The 19,051-nt window shown below is 41.4% G+C and overlaps 1 protein-coding gene across 1 annotated transcript; it reads left to right on the top strand.

Annotated features, from left to right (window-relative positions):
• The first annotated feature begins 1,778 nt into the window (after nt 1–1,778).
• Nucleotides 1,779–16,924, top strand: LOC308315223 (putative helicase mov-10-B.1). Its single transcript, XM_080763091.1, has 23 exons — nt 1,779–1,986; nt 2,121–2,226; nt 3,246–3,415; nt 3,739–3,856; nt 3,962–4,103; nt 4,358–4,613; nt 5,147–5,248; nt 5,668–5,848; nt 7,969–8,111; nt 8,481–8,657; nt 9,059–9,171; nt 10,426–10,622; nt 11,085–11,182; nt 12,063–12,160; nt 12,616–12,714; nt 13,120–13,225; nt 13,339–13,456; nt 13,927–14,133; nt 14,392–14,463; nt 14,584–14,709; nt 14,816–14,904; nt 15,407–15,513; nt 15,660–16,924. The coding sequence occupies exons 1-23, from the start codon at nt 1,856–1,858 to the stop codon at nt 15,665–15,667; spliced, it is 2,964 nt and encodes a 987-aa protein (XP_080619217.1). The 5' UTR covers nt 1,779–1,855; the 3' UTR covers nt 15,668–16,924.
• The last annotated feature ends 2,127 nt before the right edge of the window (nt 16,925–19,051 follow it).

The raw sequence follows: 19,051 nt of genomic DNA on the forward strand, positions 1-19,051 counted from the left end.
ATGCAAAAGCAAAAACACAGGGCAGAGCTGATACTATTGCTGTGGAAAAGTGACATTAGACAGTCACAGCTGTGCCTGCTGGTGTAGCCCCTTTCTGGTTTGTTTCTGAAGTTGAAGAGACACATTTGTGTGGTGTTACAAATACAATAGTTTACCATTGCTAGAAGTTGCTGTAGCTGATTCAATGCAATACAATATCTTGTTTTGATCAAAAGTGTTGGAACATCCATCTTTAGAGCCCCACCGTTAGGGAGCCAAAAAAAGGATTATCCCTGTGTATAGGCCTACAGTAGGTCTTGTATTGATAATTAGGGATGGGGTATTATAATTTACCGGTATATGGAAAGAAACAAGAGAATGTGTGGATGTGTCAGTGCTATTTCTCAGACGTTCTGGCTCGATGCACAGGTCTACACTCCTACACCGGAATACAACGGAAATGTTTGGCTGGTGAATTCGGGAGAGCTGATATGAGGTTGATAACACCAAGGCCACTGGTGTTATCAACCTCATTCAAAAGTTCATTCAAAAGGGCTGTTCGTGGACATCCTTGACTTCTTAATCCATGATGATTTTAACCCATTAAGACCAGAGACCAATTCTACAAATGCCTTCTAAATGAGTAGTTCTCAAACTATTTTGTGCCATGGACCCCGAGGCGAAAATCCTATTGGCAGACCCCCCCCCCCTTTTGTGACACTTTCAAGATTGTTCGAAAACAAAAATAGCTCCAGCTCAGTGGCCTGAGACTGGGAGGTCGGGGTTCAATTCCTGGCCGGGTCATACCAAAGACTTAAAAATGGGACCCAGTGCCTCCCTGCTTGACACATCAAGGGTTGGATTGGGGGTAAATCCCTGCGACATACTAACGTTATGTCTGCCTCATGCTACAGAAACAAGAGATAGGCTCCTGTCCTATGGGCCCCATGGCTCGGTAAGGCTACTTACTTTATACAAAAATAGCAATAATAATAAAAGTAGGCCTACAAGTAGCCTACAAGCTTGCAGTGTGTTACGAAGTGACAGATGTGAGCTTGCAATTATTGAGAATCTCTTTTCTAAACCACTGTCCTAAATCCTAAGAGACTCCTTCCTATAGGCCTATGTGAGCATAATGATCATGTAATAACTTCCCCCACACAGGTCACGTCTCAGGTTTTTGTGTTTATTTTATTTTATTTGTTTTATTAATTAAACTAGGTTTTTTTCAATTAGTCTAACATGGTAAAAAAATAATTGAAGTTACAATGGGTTTAGGAAGGGGCGTGTCTGATAAAATGAATATCAAAATCTAAATATTGAATCAAGCAAAGAAATGACCCCAGAAAAGTTAAATACCCCTTTACCTGTCCAAGATCGTTGGAAAAGCACAATGTAAGAGATAAAGTTACATTTCTAGATTGTGTCATACTAACCTCATCATATAGGCATACCCATACATGTATAAACTCCTACTCTATGACTCTATGTTGATACAGTTTCACTTGTGGGTGGGCACACTCCACACTAGACTGTGGGCTAGAACTAGACTAGGCTCAATTTTCTTTTCAGGTTGAAGATCCAGTCTACACAGGATACGGGAAGTAGTAAGTATGCGTGCATGTTGAGCGTGAGCAACCTATGGTGAGCAAGTTAGCGGATACAGTAGGCAGGCTCTAGACCGGATCAGAGCACCGAGCAAAGAACATGATATAAACCTCGAAACTAAACCAGTTGCAACAGTTCCTGCGGGCGGAAAGACTGCGAGCCGAGGTTAGCTCAGCTGCAGCTGCAAGTCTATACTGTACTCTACTGCGCAGCTCAGCCGACCGAGCGACTTTCCTGCACAGCTCCAGGAAATCCCTAACATGAAAATATGAAAACATTCGATCGGAGTAATGTTGGATTAAAATTCTTTGATTTTTTGAAAAAGACTAATCGAGACGACATAAACAACAAGGATGAGCTAAAAGACATCTATAATCGTGATTTCAGGAACAAGAACAGGTGAGAATCCGTGAGATTTTTTTTGTTGTCTCAGATAATAAGGTTTCGCGAAAACTAAACTGTGGTGCTTGTGTGACTGACTGTCAGACACTGCAGACAGTCAGTCGTTTATTCTATATTTTATTCTATTTCAGGAATGGGGAAGGACGCAAAGATCCAAGCTTTAGTAGTGTTCTTTATGCCCTGACATTTTACGAGTATGTCTACATATACTCAGGGAAAGTTCATTTCAACTCCAAGGTGAGCATCTTCATCAGCGCAACTTATTTTTTTTGTTTTTACAAATTCACCATTGCAATCGTTGTATTCATCGTGTACGTCTTAAATGCAATAATATAAATTAAAGGCACACGTTGACGTTCGGTTGGGGCTATACAATACAGTACTAGTCTAAAGACTACAGACTACAGTAGATTATTACATTGGTGGTGATTCAGTCGATCTCGATCCCAGTCACAGACTCCCGTCTCGTCTCCCAGTCCCTAACGGTCCTCGCATATCAGGGTAGCCTATCAGGGTGCCCCGCGTGCCCAGGGTTCAGCGCTAGTTCTTGGCCTGCCCACTGCTCGGAGTCTCCGTATCTATTTATGATCTCTGTCGCTGTATTTGCGACCCCTACAGGTTGGCCAGAGCTCCTGTCAGCAGCAGGTAGGTTGTTGAACTGGCCCTCTACCCGTTTGGTGCACGGTGCTGAGTCCTGAGTTCCTGCCCCTATAAGTTCAGGAGAAGAAAAATACTCAAGTGTATAGGCTACCACTTTTTTCATGTCAAAGACACCCAAATTGATTGATAACTTCCATAAGCAAGTGTGAGCGACCGTAATATAGGCCGGTGGCGTGTGTGTGCTTCTCAAAGTGGGGTCCGGACTCTGGAGACCACCAGAGGTCCTTGAGGGGGACCCAACAGGGGGTCCCCAGCAAAATTTCCCTATCACAACATATTTTCAGATGGGGGTTCATGGCCAAATGCATATCGATTTGGGGGTCCTTCACATGAAAAAGTGTGAGAACCACTGATATAGGCTACATGGGGGAAGGTAATCCAGCATAGGCAGACTAGTATACGGCCTGTTCTTCTGCCCATCGTATATTTATGATATTATTTATATTGATTATTGCTATTGCTCATTGTCACAACATTTTATGTTCCAAATTCCAATGTTCAATGCCCAAAAAACAAAAACAATCATTGCTTGATCAATCATCAAGCATGGCAAGTATGACAATGAATCGTCAACTAACATTTCATGATGGTGACAGCCCTCCCATCAGGACCAATGGCGTCCCCCCAGGAATCAGCAGCGATTGGCTGCCCAGAGAGCAGGGTCTGCGATCTCCAGACAGGCCCCCTCCGCTGATGAACAGAACACAAGAGTTCTGCCCCAAAGGATACAGGCCTGCCTATTTATGGGCAAACTAAAGACTGACAGGTAAGAGGACAGTTATTAAAGTGGGGTCCAGGAACCCCCAGGGGTCCTTGAGGAGATTCCAGGGTTTCCCCAGTTAAATGAGTTAATATAGCATACAAATCTGTTTAATCACTTCAGCCTAGCTTACATGTCATCCATGTTTCAAGGGCAAATCTGAGTTCTGCTGCTGTTCATGCAAATCAATTCAATCACAAGCACACTGCCCTAGATATCGTACATCGTACACTTTTAGTAAAGTACCAGACCAGTAGGCTACAGTAATCCTCTCATCTCATGTCATATGAAATAGAAAGTACTATAATGGTCTCATGTTGTCTCCACAGGCCTCGGATGATCTCTGACAAACATGGTGTCAGCATCACCTCAGACCATGTGTTCGAGAGTGGGACGGTTCTTCTAGGAGGTGTTGAAGGTCTTCTAGGAGTTGGAGGAGTGTACGAGGTCAGTGTCTGGCTGTGACACACAGTATCTGAGATAGAACATATCAAGAAGATTGTCTTCTATAGAGCTCCATTGAGTGACCGTCTATTGTTCTTATTGTAACAGCATGTGGTACGGTTGTACGTCAAAAACACTGGAGCACAACACGTCTACTTCACCTACTACGGTCCTCTACACTTCCTTGATTATTTTATTCTGGAGGATGCCTGTAAAGTGACCCCAGCCAAACCGCTTAAGCTGAAACCAGGTGAGATTAGTTGTCCCCCCGCTCACCAAATAGCTTCTCCTGAAAATAACAAATCAAGCTTGTACAGTAAATCTTCGCCATCTTCTGTTTGCCCAAGAATTGGAACGACAACTTGTTTCTTAATATTAATCACTCACTATAATGCTATAGACTGGATTCTGATCACAGTCGAAAATGTTTCTTAATTACAGTATCTACAAATTCTGACTTTAACATGAGTGCATATGGAATATTGAATGCTTTTCTGTCCCCAGGTGATACCTATGAAATCAAAGTGTCCTTCCGTACGACTTGGGTAGGTTGCTATAAAACCACCTTGGCTTTTGGGTTCAAAGCAGACCTGCCTGCCTCCAAACCCTTTCACATAGTACGTGATTTTGAGGCCAACTGTGTTACATCTTTGGGAAAGGAGCTGGGGCCCGTAGCCCCCTATACACCTTGCAGCATTGCTTGCATGATGATAACAGGAGATGAGAAGAGCAAGACTGTGGGCGGCGTGCGCCCTGAGAGGTAAACACCATACACTCCTCATGTTGACTACAAGTGGACTGTAAATCTTCTTTAACCCATTTTGGGCGGGAACCCCTTTTGGTGTTAGCATTATGTGATGCTTTAGCTATTGAAAAAGCAGATCTACAAGCTCATAGCTCTTGAATAGCAGAGCCTGTAGGTCTGCTATTTTTGAAAAATCAAAGAACGACTGACATAGAAACAGCTTTTTCAGAAAACAAACATTTTTAGAATCTGATCTCAGGTCAAAATGTGTCACTAAGCTTTCTAAAGCACGATATCTTGCTCTATTGCTCCATTGGTTAGATATTGATATTAAAAAATAGCTTCCTCATTGACTTGCATTGAACAGTGAAACAGCTTTCAAATTCACTCTTTTAGCATATTGATTGAACACAAACAAAACAGATTCTGCCAATATAAATTAGTATAATATCAGTATCACAAAACCCAGTATTGCATAATTTGTTTTAAAGAAAAATGTCAACTTCCTGTTCATTTTACTGAAGATATAAATGTTCCCCTATAAACAGATTGTCAGAGTTGCGCCTCAACACAGTGATCCGGCTGAACCGGTATGAGGTTCCCGCTTACATGAACCCGCTGGTCCGTAAACTGAAGGACCCAAAGTCAAGGTAAATGTAACGTCAATGTAGGAAAGCCCTATACTGTAGATATGTATTTTTGAGGGGCGCTAGACCCTCCTATATACAGGTTTAATGTTTGTTTTTAGTTCGAAGTTTGTTTTAAAAGCGACATTGACAATGACGGGAAAAATGTACGTCATCTTGTCCCTAACACAAACATTAAATGCCATTAACAATAAAGATAATTTAATGTTTGTTTTGTCACCTTTTGTTTTACATCACCATTACATCATCTAATCAGCAACATGAGTTAGACTTTAATATATTAGCGCCCCTCACTTCACACGGGTGTGATTTTTATACATAGAGTATCACATATCGATGATATCGTGATATATATCACACATTTTACATATGGTGGCCAAGCTGCCTCTGAAAATCTAAAATCTTTAATGTGCCTACCATAGGGACCCCAGGGTGGAAGTGCTTAAGAGTCCACTGAATGAGGAGAACTACCGCAAGAAGTTCCAGTTGATGTTGTATCTAGAGGAAATTCAGATGATGGTGGACATCAGGAAATACAACATCCCCAACAACGACAAACAATATGCCACCATGGTCCGAGACAGAAGTCTTCTCATTCTGAAGGTTAATTTTAGTCATACACATGAGTCATGACACACGCACACACACACACACACACACACACACACACACACACACACACACACACACACACACACACACACACACACACACACTGTAATGACTCACTGAGTCAAGGGTGGTTATAATAAGGCAAAGATGTTTAATGCCAGAAATTGTGTTTTGTTCCGGTTGTTTTTGTGGCATGGCATACAAGTTAGTGATTAGCAGTGTTGGGCATCGTTACTTTCTAAAGTAACGTCGTTAGGTTACTGGATTACTGCCCATAAAAATAATCCCTTACCGTTACAGATTACCTTCTGAGAAAAGTAACAAGTTAGATTATTTTCCGTTATTTTCCGTTACCAGACAATTAAGACCCATTTTTTTATGCTTGCGCAAGTTGGTTACATTGTATTAGCCCTACTGCCTACCGTCAATGCGCCGCATTATCACGGCCCGGTTAAAAACGAGAATGATACACACCATGAACTGACATAGACAATATCCCCTTTACAGCTCTCTTTATTAACGAATATAAATCGCCACAATCGCCAGCCTATACACGTAGGACTGGACAGAAAGAGCTAGTGCAGAGAGTACAGACAATACCATACTAGGCTGTTGCGCTGCGCTCTGATGCCCTCTCCACGCCGCGCACCGTGGCCCATGAACAACAATAACAACTCCACGTGGACCCACAACGACCCACGTATGAATTAGATAGTTTATAAGAAATGGCACGGCGGCCATCCTTGCAGGCAGTGACAGTAACATAATGAGAATCCTGTAGGCTGTGTAACCTGTTCATTTTGGGGGGCATCATCAACAACAGCCTGTTGATGATGAATGATACTATGAAACTTAACAATTAATTTACTAGTACTCACCTAATGACGTCGCCACGGAGGATATACCATGTTTAACGTAATTCCACGTGTTTAGCCTACATTGTTTAAGTCATAGACGCATGCAGTTTTTATGAACTTTGGCTAAAAGCATGTTGTTTTTATTATTCCACCACCCGGCAACACTACCACTGTCATAGCAGCTGGCTACAACCGAAACAACTTCCTCTTCCTCTTCAAAATAAAAGCTGCTTGTAACAATACTTTTATTTCTTAAGTGAACTACAGGATGTCGTAGACGCAGGATGTATAGTACATGGTATAGTGGGCTTGGAAGGATAAATCACACAGAAGGCAGGAGAAATAAACTCCGCAGACATTCGGGGCTTTATTATTTTAAAATCTTGCCAACAGAATGAACAGGGACACATTATAGTAACGGGATTACTTTGTTGGAAATGTAACTAAGGAACTAACTACTAAATTGCAAAACTAACAAGTTACTTTATTCCGTTACCAATAAAAGTAGTCCCTTACATAACGCCGTTATTAATAGCGCCGTTACACCCATCACTGGTGATTAGTGAAAGACAATATAAAAGTGCGGCTAAGTGAGCAGGGCTGAGCAGGACCTGAAGCAAAGAACCAAACAAAATATCACCAATAAACACATTTTCCTAACAAAAACTACCTAACTGATACTTTAATTAGTAAAAAAGAAAACCTAACTATCTGACTACTCTATCCTTCTACCTAACTCAAAACAAAAATACAATGTGAGGTGCCTGCTTAACTACCTAGTGAATCTAACAGTGGAAATATACTATAGAAAAATACCTACTATACTACCTGCCCTGGATCACAAAAACACAATAAACACTTTAATGAACAGTTATGTAGCAACTCTTGCAAATGAGGTTTTACTCCATGAATGAAAGGGGTTAAGACATTATCTTTCCCTGCACGGAGGGCACGCTGTCACTACTCTACTCTAGAGTTTGAAACTGAATGACAGCGGCCAGGAGTGAAGTCTTCAGGGTGGCTTTATGCTGTCAGGTGGAGGAGACGATTGGATGCCGCAGTAGGAGACGCAGTCGACCAATGATGGAGCGTGGGGACTGGGGAACGCTCCCCACCAATGGCTGTGCTGACGGATCGGCAGGGACCAATTAGACAAACGGGCGCGCGCACATACAAACACGTAACCAGACCCATATTCCTACATCCGTAACACACACACACTTACAAAACACACTCATTCTTGCTCTCTGTCAGGTTCCAGGTGTGTGCGAGAACCGTCCATCTGTGCTGCGTGGCGATGAGCTGCTCGTTTGCCCAAAAGGGGAGAAAGGGTTTAAATACAGTGGATATGTCCACAGTGTGGAGCTGGACCAACTCAAACTGGGCTTCAACCAAAAGTATGTTTAACCTCATGTACAGGTGCATACTGTGTCTGCTGCTTTGTAGATATGTTAATTATTTGGTGTATGATGTAACAATTCAACCCTTTTAATTAGTGTGAATTGGTATACCTGCTGCTATGTGGACCTACCACACTATGTTTAACCTCATGTACATACGGTATGCTACTATGTAGATATCTAGATTTTTTAATGTTTGATTTTTCTTCTTTTCTTCTTTTCTTCTTCTTCCTGCTCTCCCTTTCTAAAAAAAAAAGAACAAAATAATTTCAGCCACTTCTTTACATCTGTAAACCAGTGATGTGACAATACATTAGATTTTGGACTCTTGAAGCTCACCCAGTGTGTTGTGAATTGGTATTGCAGGTTGCTGGATGTCTTCATAGAAGACATGAAGTTCAGTGTGGAGTTCATCCCCGGCCGCCTGATCATGTGTCTCTATCACAGAGCAGTAGAGCTGATGGCTAAACACGGACTGGGGAAAGTGCTGTTCCCTACAGCTTCCACCTCCCCACACCGGGAGCTAAAGCTACCCAGCCTGAGGTCAGTCATTCTAGCCACTGTCATCCACGCACTCTTGTCTACATTCATTAACCACATGAAAAGAAAGGTATTGTCTGCTCACTGTATAGAATGCTCTCCTCTGCTTTATTAGGGGCCTTGTCTACAAAAAGTGGTGTTCACTTCATCACAAATCACAATACTGTATATATGATCAGCTTGTACTTGAACACAGTGCTGAAGCCAGAACCACATAAACCCTAGCCTTGTCTCGTCTGAACTGCAAAAAACCCAGTTTCTCTTGTGACACATTGTGAGCTTGTTGAGGGAAATACCAGGGGACCTAGTATAGAGCCCTGGGGGACTCAACTAAGTATATAGGGTTTAAGTGGGTTTTAAAGCCAACTTATTTATACCACATGGTTGTACCTTTCTCTCTGTAGACTGTTTGACAAACAGCTCGAGAAGAACCCAGAGCAGTACACCGCTGTAAAACACATTGTAGCTGGATCTTCTAAACCAGCTCCTTACCTGCTGTTTGGACCACCTGGCACAGGTATACTGGAGAAAGTGTGTACTTGATTACGGTATACTGTACTTGGTATTTAATGGTGCTGTAAGTGATACATTTCTTTAGTTCAAGACAAAAAGTTAAAGCTCTATATTCTGATTATCAATCATTGCTATATATAGTGTTTGTTCTTTATAATAGTGTTCAAGAAACAAGACGGAGACCAGAATCCTCACTGAAGCACAGATCTTTTCAAGTAGCTTTGGCGAGTTGATACAAGGCACATAAGTCGTTGCATCAAGTGTTTTAACTGTTCTGAGTATACGCATATATAGGCCTTCGGTTAGTGCCCTTCCCTTTGAACCTCCTAGTAACATCATGTCTAAAATAGGAAATAGGTTCTGATATCACTCTGAATGCCAACAGGTGTTGTCTAGTCAGCTCTCGGCACACTGAAATCTGCAAACCCATTCAAACCATTCAACGCCACATACTCCTATTATGGGGAGCTAAAGAATGGATAAGTTACAGTTGGATGTTCTCCATGGCTACAGGTCTCTAGTCTCTACTCATCATCCTGCTAGCCACATATGGTACCCTCAGCACAGCTTTTGTTACCAGTTAATGCTGAGCTTGCCACGATGGCTGATGTTTCTTAAACTACCTTCCCACAATAATGTCATGGTGCTCATTCTTGATTATTACCACTTTAGAACAGTCTGCGACATGTAGTCTGCTGGAAGCTGAGACCTTAACTCATAATGACATTAGATAGTTACAGTAACGCAAATACATGCTCTAGATGCATGACTTTTACTCAGGGTCAGAAAGCAAGTTAGGACATTATATTTCATCAGAAAATGGCTGCTACTGCTATGCCCTAGGCCTAGGCCTAGGCTATAGCAATAATCAGAATTTAGCTATTTAAAATATATTTGAAACAATAACACTTGCAACCACTTTAAACCTATGTAGTATTTATTGGCCAGTGCACCATATTTCGTACTTTCTACCAACTGATAAATTGAAAATGGAGGACCCTGATGTAAACAAGTTTCAGTGCTTTTCCTGGATATATCCTCGCAGTAGCCATTTTTTGACCTGTACTTTCTTTTGAACTGTACCCATTCTACAAACTATGAATACAATTTTCAAACGCTTTCACCACAGATAGTTATTAAATTAAATTCAAAACCAAACTAACAGTCAAATTCAATGGAAACGGCAGTAACATTGAAGAGGGGTGACTTAGTGAAAGTTAACATTATTACATTGCTGCCGTGTGTGTGTGTTGGTCAGGTAAAACTGTGACTGTGGTTGAGGCCATCAAGCAGATCCAGAAGACCCAGGGTTCCTGCCACATCCTGGCCTGTGCTCCGTGCAACAGCGCCACTGACCTCCTCTGTAAGAAGATAGTGCTGCATGTGGACAAACGCGATGTGTACCGCATGTACGCCAGGAGCTGGGACCCCAACGCTGTTCCTGACTGTCTATTGGTCAGTAACTGACACGTCTGTCCCTTCTAATGAACTAATCTGTCCCACTGTTCCTTCTAATGAACTCATTGTATCTCTGTCCCTTGAACTAATTGTACCTCTTAGCTTCTAATTAAACGATTAACCCCTGAGGCCGATTATACAAATGTCTTCTAAAAAGTCTGTTGCTACAGTATATCAGTGGTGCTCAAACATTTTCATGTCAGACCCCCAAAAATATATGTATTTGGACCCGCAGCAACAAAATGTTTGATTTTAAAATATATACATATATTCAAAGATTTGCACAAATGTTCAAGTTTTATTTCTCCAAAAGTAGCGGATCTACAAGTTTGCATACCGGTATCTGCTATTTTTTAAAACACGTGACCCACTCATAAAATAAAAAATGACTGATGCTTTCCCAGATTGAATCGTTTCACTAATTAAGTCATGTATTTACAACCCGATGTATTTTCACAGGATTGCTGTAACCTGGAAGGAGAATCGTACGTGTTTCCCTCTAAAGAAGAACTGATGAAGTACAAGATCATCGTCACCACACTGTTAACTGCTGGAAGGTAGCTAATGCTACACACTAACGTTTACACATCATAGCCAGTTAATGTATAATATAAAGATAGCTTAACCTACATGCTATATCTGAATGGGTAGAGTGCCCACTTGGGATGAAGAAGCCCCGGCAATTTGTTGAGGACCAAGGTAGCCCATGATAAGACACCTCTAAATATTGTGTAGGCTGGTTACGGATAATATTGTCTAGTGGTTCTCAAACATTTTCATGTCAAGGACTCCCACATTCGAAAAGATATATATATATATATATATGAAAGTCTAGGTGAACCCAATTGCAGACTCAACCACAGAGGCAAGTTCAAAGTTCAAAAACACAAAGATTTATTACCAGCCAGAGCACAACAAAAATGCAAAAGCAGGCAAAAACTCCAAACAAGGTATAGGCAAACTTAACGTAGGCGTAGGCTGGTAGCGAAGAGGCAAAGTGCAAGACAAGGCACAGGTTCTGGAGCAAGAGAAACACAGCAAGTTACTTGAGGATCTGACAAACACTGAAGTGCAGAGCAGGCTCCACCCGATTACTAAAGAGCTGCAGCTCAGGAGCCACACCCCTGTCTACAGTCTCCCAATCACAACAGATTTAGAGATTAGGAAGATGTAGATGGCACTGGCATGTGAGCCAATGTAACAGTTTGGTTCCTAACTTCCTACTATCATGTAGCTGGGGACCCCCTGAAACTCCCTCAAAGTTTTGAGAACAACTGGTCTAATGCCAAATTATTTTGGGGGGTCCCCAAATTATAAAAAAAATAATAATAATCTGCTTTGTCCATCGCGAGACGTGGCCAAAGCATTTCCGGGGGTGGTCCCCAGCCAAAAACGTTGAGAACCCCTGGTCTAATGTGTTTGTATTCCGTTGTGTAGGCTGGTTACAGGAGGGATTCCTTCAGGACATTTCACACATGTGTTTGTGGACGAGGCAGGACATGCAGTGGAGCCTGAATGCGTCATCCCATTGGCAGGTAGAGTTGCAACAGTTCATCAAAACGAATCGAGTTAATCGATAATAAAATTGATAATCAATTTTTATAATGAAAAAATTGAAATGTCCCTTTTTTCTTTCCAACTGTTTCAGCTAAAACTGTCGATCTACAAGCTCAAAGCGTGTCTCATGGTGACAGGTTGTGAGCTTGTACATCGTCTATTTCTGTGTGACACTGTTGTATGATTAAAAATGTAATAGGGCTCAAGTGGTTAATCAGACTAATCAATTTTAAAAAATCATATGAATTTGTTTATGTAAAAGATAAAACGAATGATCAAAATAATTCTGCTTCTCGATTACTCGAATCAAAAAAATAATCGATACGATAACCACAAAGAGATTAATTGCAGCCCTTTCAGCAGGTGAAAGAAAAATATAACAATTTTAACAACATGTGTTCATCTGCTCTCATGTCTTATCCATGTTACACAGGGCTACTCCATGCAGACTCTGGTCAGGTGGTCCTGGCTGGAGACCCCAAGCAACTTGGACCCATCCTCAAATCTCCACTGGCACTCAAACATGGCCTGGGTAGGAACTTGTTTTTAGGAACATTTTTGAGTGGTGCTAGCCACTCCAAGGAACAGCAATGTGGGTCCCTATGGATGTTCACTTGAGTACGGAAATACCCCACTGTTGAGTAGCCACACACACACACACACACACACACACACACACACACACACACACACACACACACAAGTTGTCACTGTTGAGTAGCCTAACACACACACACACACACACACACACACACACACACACACACACACACACACACACACACACACACAGCACTACTCGGTTCAGACTGGTCTGATTTTATATCAAGGAAGGACTCCTCAATCGGTAGATTGGTTAATTTAATTTGAATAGCTTGAAAAATAAAATGGTATTTCATGAAAATGTATGCTGATGAGAACGTTCTTCCATCTGCAGGCGTCTCCTTGTTGGAGCGTTTGATGAACAACACGGATCTGTACCAGAAGAACCAAGAGGGGAAGTTCGACAACCGTTATGTCACCAAACTACTGAATAACTACAGGTTCATTAATAATGATAATAATAATAATGATAATGGTTAGTGGTTAGTTTATCATGACAGAATGAATGTATTTTATTTTATTGTGTGTCATGTGTGATGTTATGCTGTGGCAGGTCCCATCCTGCTATTCTGAAGATCCCCAATGAAATGTTCTATGACGGAGATCTCCAAGCATGTGCTGACGAGGTGCTGTGCAGCTCCTACTGCAGATGGGAATACCTGCCCAAAAAGGTAACGTTTATACACATACAGACATACTTTTACATTTACAATTTAGGCATTAGTGTGACACAAATAGGGGACGTTGTGACACAACCTTTGGGGAAGGCTAGTGTACATTGTTCTCATTCACAACGATGCAATTTAAATTGCGCCGATGTCGCCAGCTAAGTCGTTTCACAGATGGGGTCTGGGTTAGCAATGCTCCATATGAAAGGTGTGGGAGCCATTGCTTCGATTGCTCCATTGATTGAAAAATCACCGTGGTGGATACACGGCCTGAGAATGTACATACAGAGTTTATAGTAACCTAAACTAATTCCTACAACTGTGTTCACATGCCCCTAAATAATTGGATTTTCATGTGAAAACGACTGACATAGAAACATAGCTTTTTCAGAAAACTGTCAGGACGTAGAAGACATTGTTAGAATCTGATCTCAGGTCAAAATGGGATAAAGTAGGCTTCATTGTCTCTGTAGGCGTTATCCTCTCAGAAGTTCCCGGTGATCTTCCACGGGGTGACGGGTGTGGATCAGCGTGAGGCCAGCAGTCCTTCATACTTCAACGTAGCGGAGGTGGAGCTGCTCATGGACTACCTGAAGAAACTCCTGCAGACACAGGGCAAGAAGGGCCTGTCCAGAATCACACCCAAAGACATTGGCATCATTGCCCCCTACAGGAAACAGGTGGGAAATGTACACTTCCATTGCCTTTCATATGCAGGCATAATACCACAGTTCACTTTATAATTCTAGACTAGTCTAGAGCAATGGTCTAGAGCTGTTGATCCGTGTCGATATATCCCAGATTATTTGGCAAAACAGACTTGATTGATTGATTCATAACATAGTTATTAACACTGCTGTGATAGAATCTACTCATTTATATATGTGGAAAATGATTTAAATGTAAAGTTAAATGAGATGTAAATGCTGCTCCTGTAGGTGCAGAAGATCCGAAAGGCCCTTCAGAAGGTGGAGGAGAACATTAGAGTGGAGAACATGCATGAACTTAAGGTACAAGGAAATGGAACTACCTGTAAATATAGGTCACATGAAATATATCGGCCATTTGGCAGATCAGAAATAGATTTTCACGTGTGTGTGTGTCTGTTTGTGTGCGTGTGCGTGCGCCAGGTGGGCTCGGTAGAAGAGTTTCAAGGTCAGGAGAGGATGGTCATTCTGGTATCTACAGTTCGCAGCAGCCGCAAGTATATGGAGTTTGATGAGCGTTTCTCCCTGGGCTTTGTGAAGAATGAGAAGGTAGTGTGTAAAAGAACAAAAATGCTGAGTGTTAATAAAATGTTACCAAATTGATAAATGATCACTGACTGTTGTATGTTGACACACTTTTCTATTCCTGGGTCAGAGGTTCAATGTGGCGATGACTCGAGCCAAAGCCCTGATGATTGTGGTGGGAAACCCCATAGTGCTGAAAACGGACCCGACGTGGGCCAGGTGAGTGTCACAATGTCACCAGCTCCATAATTGTACCGTCGCAAAATGTTGTTTTAACTCATTTATTGCGGCTAGCTGTTAGCATAAATCCCAGTTCCAGGTGCCACCATACGCGTTCACTTTAAAAGTCGGAGTTAGCCCCCCCCCCCCCCACACACACACACACACACACACACACACACACACACACACACACACACACACACTCGCTACACACACTCGAGTATCATTGGAACAAGCACACACACTGTTTACCTTTCGTCAGAAGCTTTGACATGGCGGGAGTGTCACGGTACAAAGGCACAATTAAATTAAATCCCAGTGACCCAGTGTTCCAATGTTCCAATGGGTCCAGTGTAGTACATTAGGCATTATCAAGTGTGAGGCTGTGAGCACACACACGCATGCACACGTCATCTACTGCTCAACCCTGATAAAGCACATGAAACTATGATTCTATATTGTCTTTCTGTGTCTTACCTAATCTCCCGGTCTCCCCAAGGTTCATCCAATACTGTAAGGATGAAGGAGGCTACACCGGTTTCTCAGACACAGACGACGAGGTGGAGAACAGATTGGCCAAACTTCTCCTCCACATGGAGATGAATGGTGAGTGTTAAACATAAAGAGAAGCAAGCGCACACACACACACACACACACACACACACACACACACACACACACACACACACACACACACACACACAATATTATTTTAAAATGAAGCTAATTATTTTCCCCCCGTTTCCCCCCAGGAGACTGAGGAGAGTCCAGTTCAGCAGCATCTGGACCCAGACTGGAGGAATAACCTGTGAACTGAATGACCTCTGACCTGCACGTGTGGAAAGAATTTAGACAACTTTGTCAATTTCTTTGTAATGGTGTAATTCAGGTCATGAGGGGCATCTTGTATCTGCTGAACACATTTTTTAAGTGTATGAATGAATTCAAACTTCATGAATATATACTTTGTTGCAGTCGGGCAGAAACCTTGTATCTCCATATTTAAACTTTTGTATTATTTTTTTCTTAATGCCCTACTTTGTCGTACAACAGTGTTGGAAAGTAGCTAAAAAAGTTCTACAAGTTTGTCGCTTGTAGATTGGCTATTTTAGCTATTACTGAATATTTTTTTAAAGTGAAAGTGGGTTTTTATAAATATTTAACTAATAAAGTATTAAGATAACTGTATAATGTATAATAACTACATTGGAACACAGATAATTTTTTTCTAATTCCTGAAAAGTATAATTGTTTTGGACTTACAAGGTTTCCATCTGACAGTGACTATACATTTAAAATGTATCAGCACACCTACTTGAGGTATTTGAACCAAAGACATTTAACCCATTATGGTTAAAATCAACACGTGGCTTAATATCTTAATCACAATTATTAATCATGATTTGTATTAGAAGTTACATATAGTTTTTGTATGTTTTTTATCTAAATGTTTTATTTTCTTGCTCATTTGGTGCCATATCTTTGTAATGATGGCCTGTCATTTTATTGTTCTCCTGTGAGCCTGATTAATGGGGAGATTTGCTGTACTATTATATTTACATGTTTTTTATAGGAGAGATGGATGTATAATGTTATGGTCAAAGACTGAACCTTTCTCCACACTGCTGTCCGTGTGTGGAGCAGCCTTCCCGAGCGTGGTTCCAGTCGGACCCATCACAGACAATGGTCTTCTCCTTGACCTTGACCATACCTCACATTGACTGTTGAGCTGCAGTGATTGGCCAAATGAATATATTATCAGACTTGGCTATTGTTCACAATTGCATTGAATTAAAAAAGAATAACTGTTGTGTTAATGGACAGGAACAACAGCTGACCAAATCATGTGTTTGAATTAATTGGCAAGTTTCATGATTACATTTAGTGTAAAACAAAAACATGTAAACATTGAGCGATGAATCAATTCAAATCAAATTCCAATCATGATTCTAAAATCTAGCCATTGGCTTTCTGGAGTTCAATGTTTCTCTGTAAGTCATCATGAATAAATGGAAAATGTCAACATCACTTTGTTTCTTGTCCTGACTTAGTCAAATTAAGAATTAATTAATTAAATGAATTGTATGATTTCATGATTTTGACATCTTGAAAGTATTGTTCATCATCCATGCAGGTTTCTATGGAAACCAGATATAGTAAGTATAAGGTCACATAGTTAGGCTACTGTACATCAGTGATACTCAACCTCAGGCCCGCGGGCCACATCAGGCCCGCGGGACCATTATGACTGGCCCACCAATGAAAATCTAAAAAAAAGAAAAAAATGAAATCTGGAAAATGAAATAAAAATAAATAAATCTGAATGAAGTTATCTTTAATTACATTATAATAAGTAATACTATTAGAGTTGTACTATTACTCGAACGAAAATAAAAGCTTGGGGGGGGGGGGGGGGGGGGGGGGAGATGCAATGCAAATGAAAGACATATACTGTGTATCCCTATTCCCTGACATAATTTATAGCTAAACGGACAGAATTCTATTTTATTTGAATGATGAAACCCAGCTGCCATTAATAGTTGGAAATGGAAATTGCGGAAATGGAAATTGCGGAAATTGTAATTGCGGAAATGGTGGAAATGGAAATTGCGGAAATGGAAATTGCGTAAATGGTAATTGCGGAAATGGAAATTGCGGAAATGGAAATTGAGGAAATTGCGGAAATGGAAATTGCGGAAATGGTAATTGCGGAAATTGCGGAAATTGCTCTTCACTTATAGCTATCTATTTTCAGGTAGATTGTTTTATTTTACTCAGTCAGCCATATCACTACTCATTTTTTTCATGAAAAAGGTCATAGCTGGGTAATCTATTTTCAGGCAAATTGTGTTTATTGTATTTTATTTTACTCAGCCATAACAATTTATTTTCTGTTAACCAACTTGCTGGCTGGCAGGCAGGCAGACAGACAGACAGCTACTCATGGAGAATTGGACAGGCAGGCAGTCAGACAGCTACTCATAGACAGGCAGACAGACAGCTACTCATGGAGAATTGGACAGGCAGGCAGACAGCTACTCATGGACAATTGGACAGGCAGGAAGGCAGACAGCTACTCATAGACAGACAGACAGCTACTCATGGACAATTGGACAGGCAGGAAGGCAGACAGCTACTCATAGACAGACAGACAGCTACTCATAGACAATTGGGCAGGCAGGCAGACAGCTACTCATAGACAGACAGACAGCTACTCATGGACAATTGGACAGGCAGGAAGGCAGACAGCTACTCATAGACAGGCAGACAGACAGCTACTCATGGACAATTAGGCAGGCAGGCAGACAGCTACTCAGACAGGCAGACAGACAGCTACTCATGGACAATTGGACAGGCAGGCAGGCAGACAGACAGCTACTCATAGACAGGCAGGCAGACAGCAACTCATAGACAGGCAGACAGTAAGACAGCTACTCATTGACAGACAGACAAATAACTACTCATGGACAGACAGACAGACAGGCAGGCAGGCAGGCAGGCAAAGAGCTACTCATGTTATGTTATTATGTTATTATAACAGCTACTCATGTTATGTGCAATAATTTGTGCAGTTATGGAAACAGCTCTTTGTGTTTATGCAAGAAAATGTAACACATTTATTTATTTACATATTGTGTGCATGCACATTGTACTTTGATACATTTTGCGAAAATAAAGCAATTGAAAGAGAGAAGTTATCAAGTATCATTAATGTCGTAATTTTATCTACTGGCCCCTGGCCCCTTGCCATTTTTGTAATGTGGCCCACAGGTAAATCTATTTGAGTATCCCTGCTGTACATCCTTGCATGTAAAAACAAAAATGGTCTAGAAAGGATAGAGATTGTGTGTGTGTGTGTGTGTGTGTGTGTGTGTGTGTGTGTGTGTGCGCGCTTAATGTAAATCGCTCTGGATTAAGAGCGTCTGCTAAATGCCTAAATTGTAAATTGTGTGTGTGTGTGTGTGTGTGTGTGTGTGTGTGTGTGTGTGTGTGTGTGTGTGTGTGTGTGTGTGTGTGTGTGTGTGTGTGTGTGTGTCCGTGTGTCCGCGCGCAACTACCGGTAATCATAGGCTCTCGACCGAATCACAGCACTGAGTAGTAAAACAGACACAGACAGAAAAACTGATTATTCACCTATAATGTG

This window comes from Protomyctophum bolini, assembly GCF_963924005.1.
Source record: "Protomyctophum bolini genome assembly, chromosome: 5".
NCBI classification, from domain to species: Eukaryota; Metazoa; Chordata; class Actinopteri; order Myctophiformes; family Myctophidae; genus Protomyctophum; species Protomyctophum bolini.

What these genes read in the sequence shown, in the direction of transcription:
- LOC308315223 (XM_080763091.1), top strand. Translation starts at nt 1,856, where the DNA reads ATGAAAACATTCGATCGGAGTAATGTTGGATTAAAATTCTTTGATTTT. An exon ending in GAGTTGGAGGAGTGTACGAG is followed by an intron (nt 3,857 to 3,961) that starts GTCAGTGTCTGG and finishes TTATTGTAACAG; the next exon opens with CATGTGGTACGGTTGTACGT. An exon ending in AAACTGGGCTTCAACCAAAA is followed by an intron (nt 8,112 to 8,480) that starts GTATGTTTAACC and finishes TTGGTATTGCAG; the next exon opens with GTTGCTGGATGTCTTCATAG.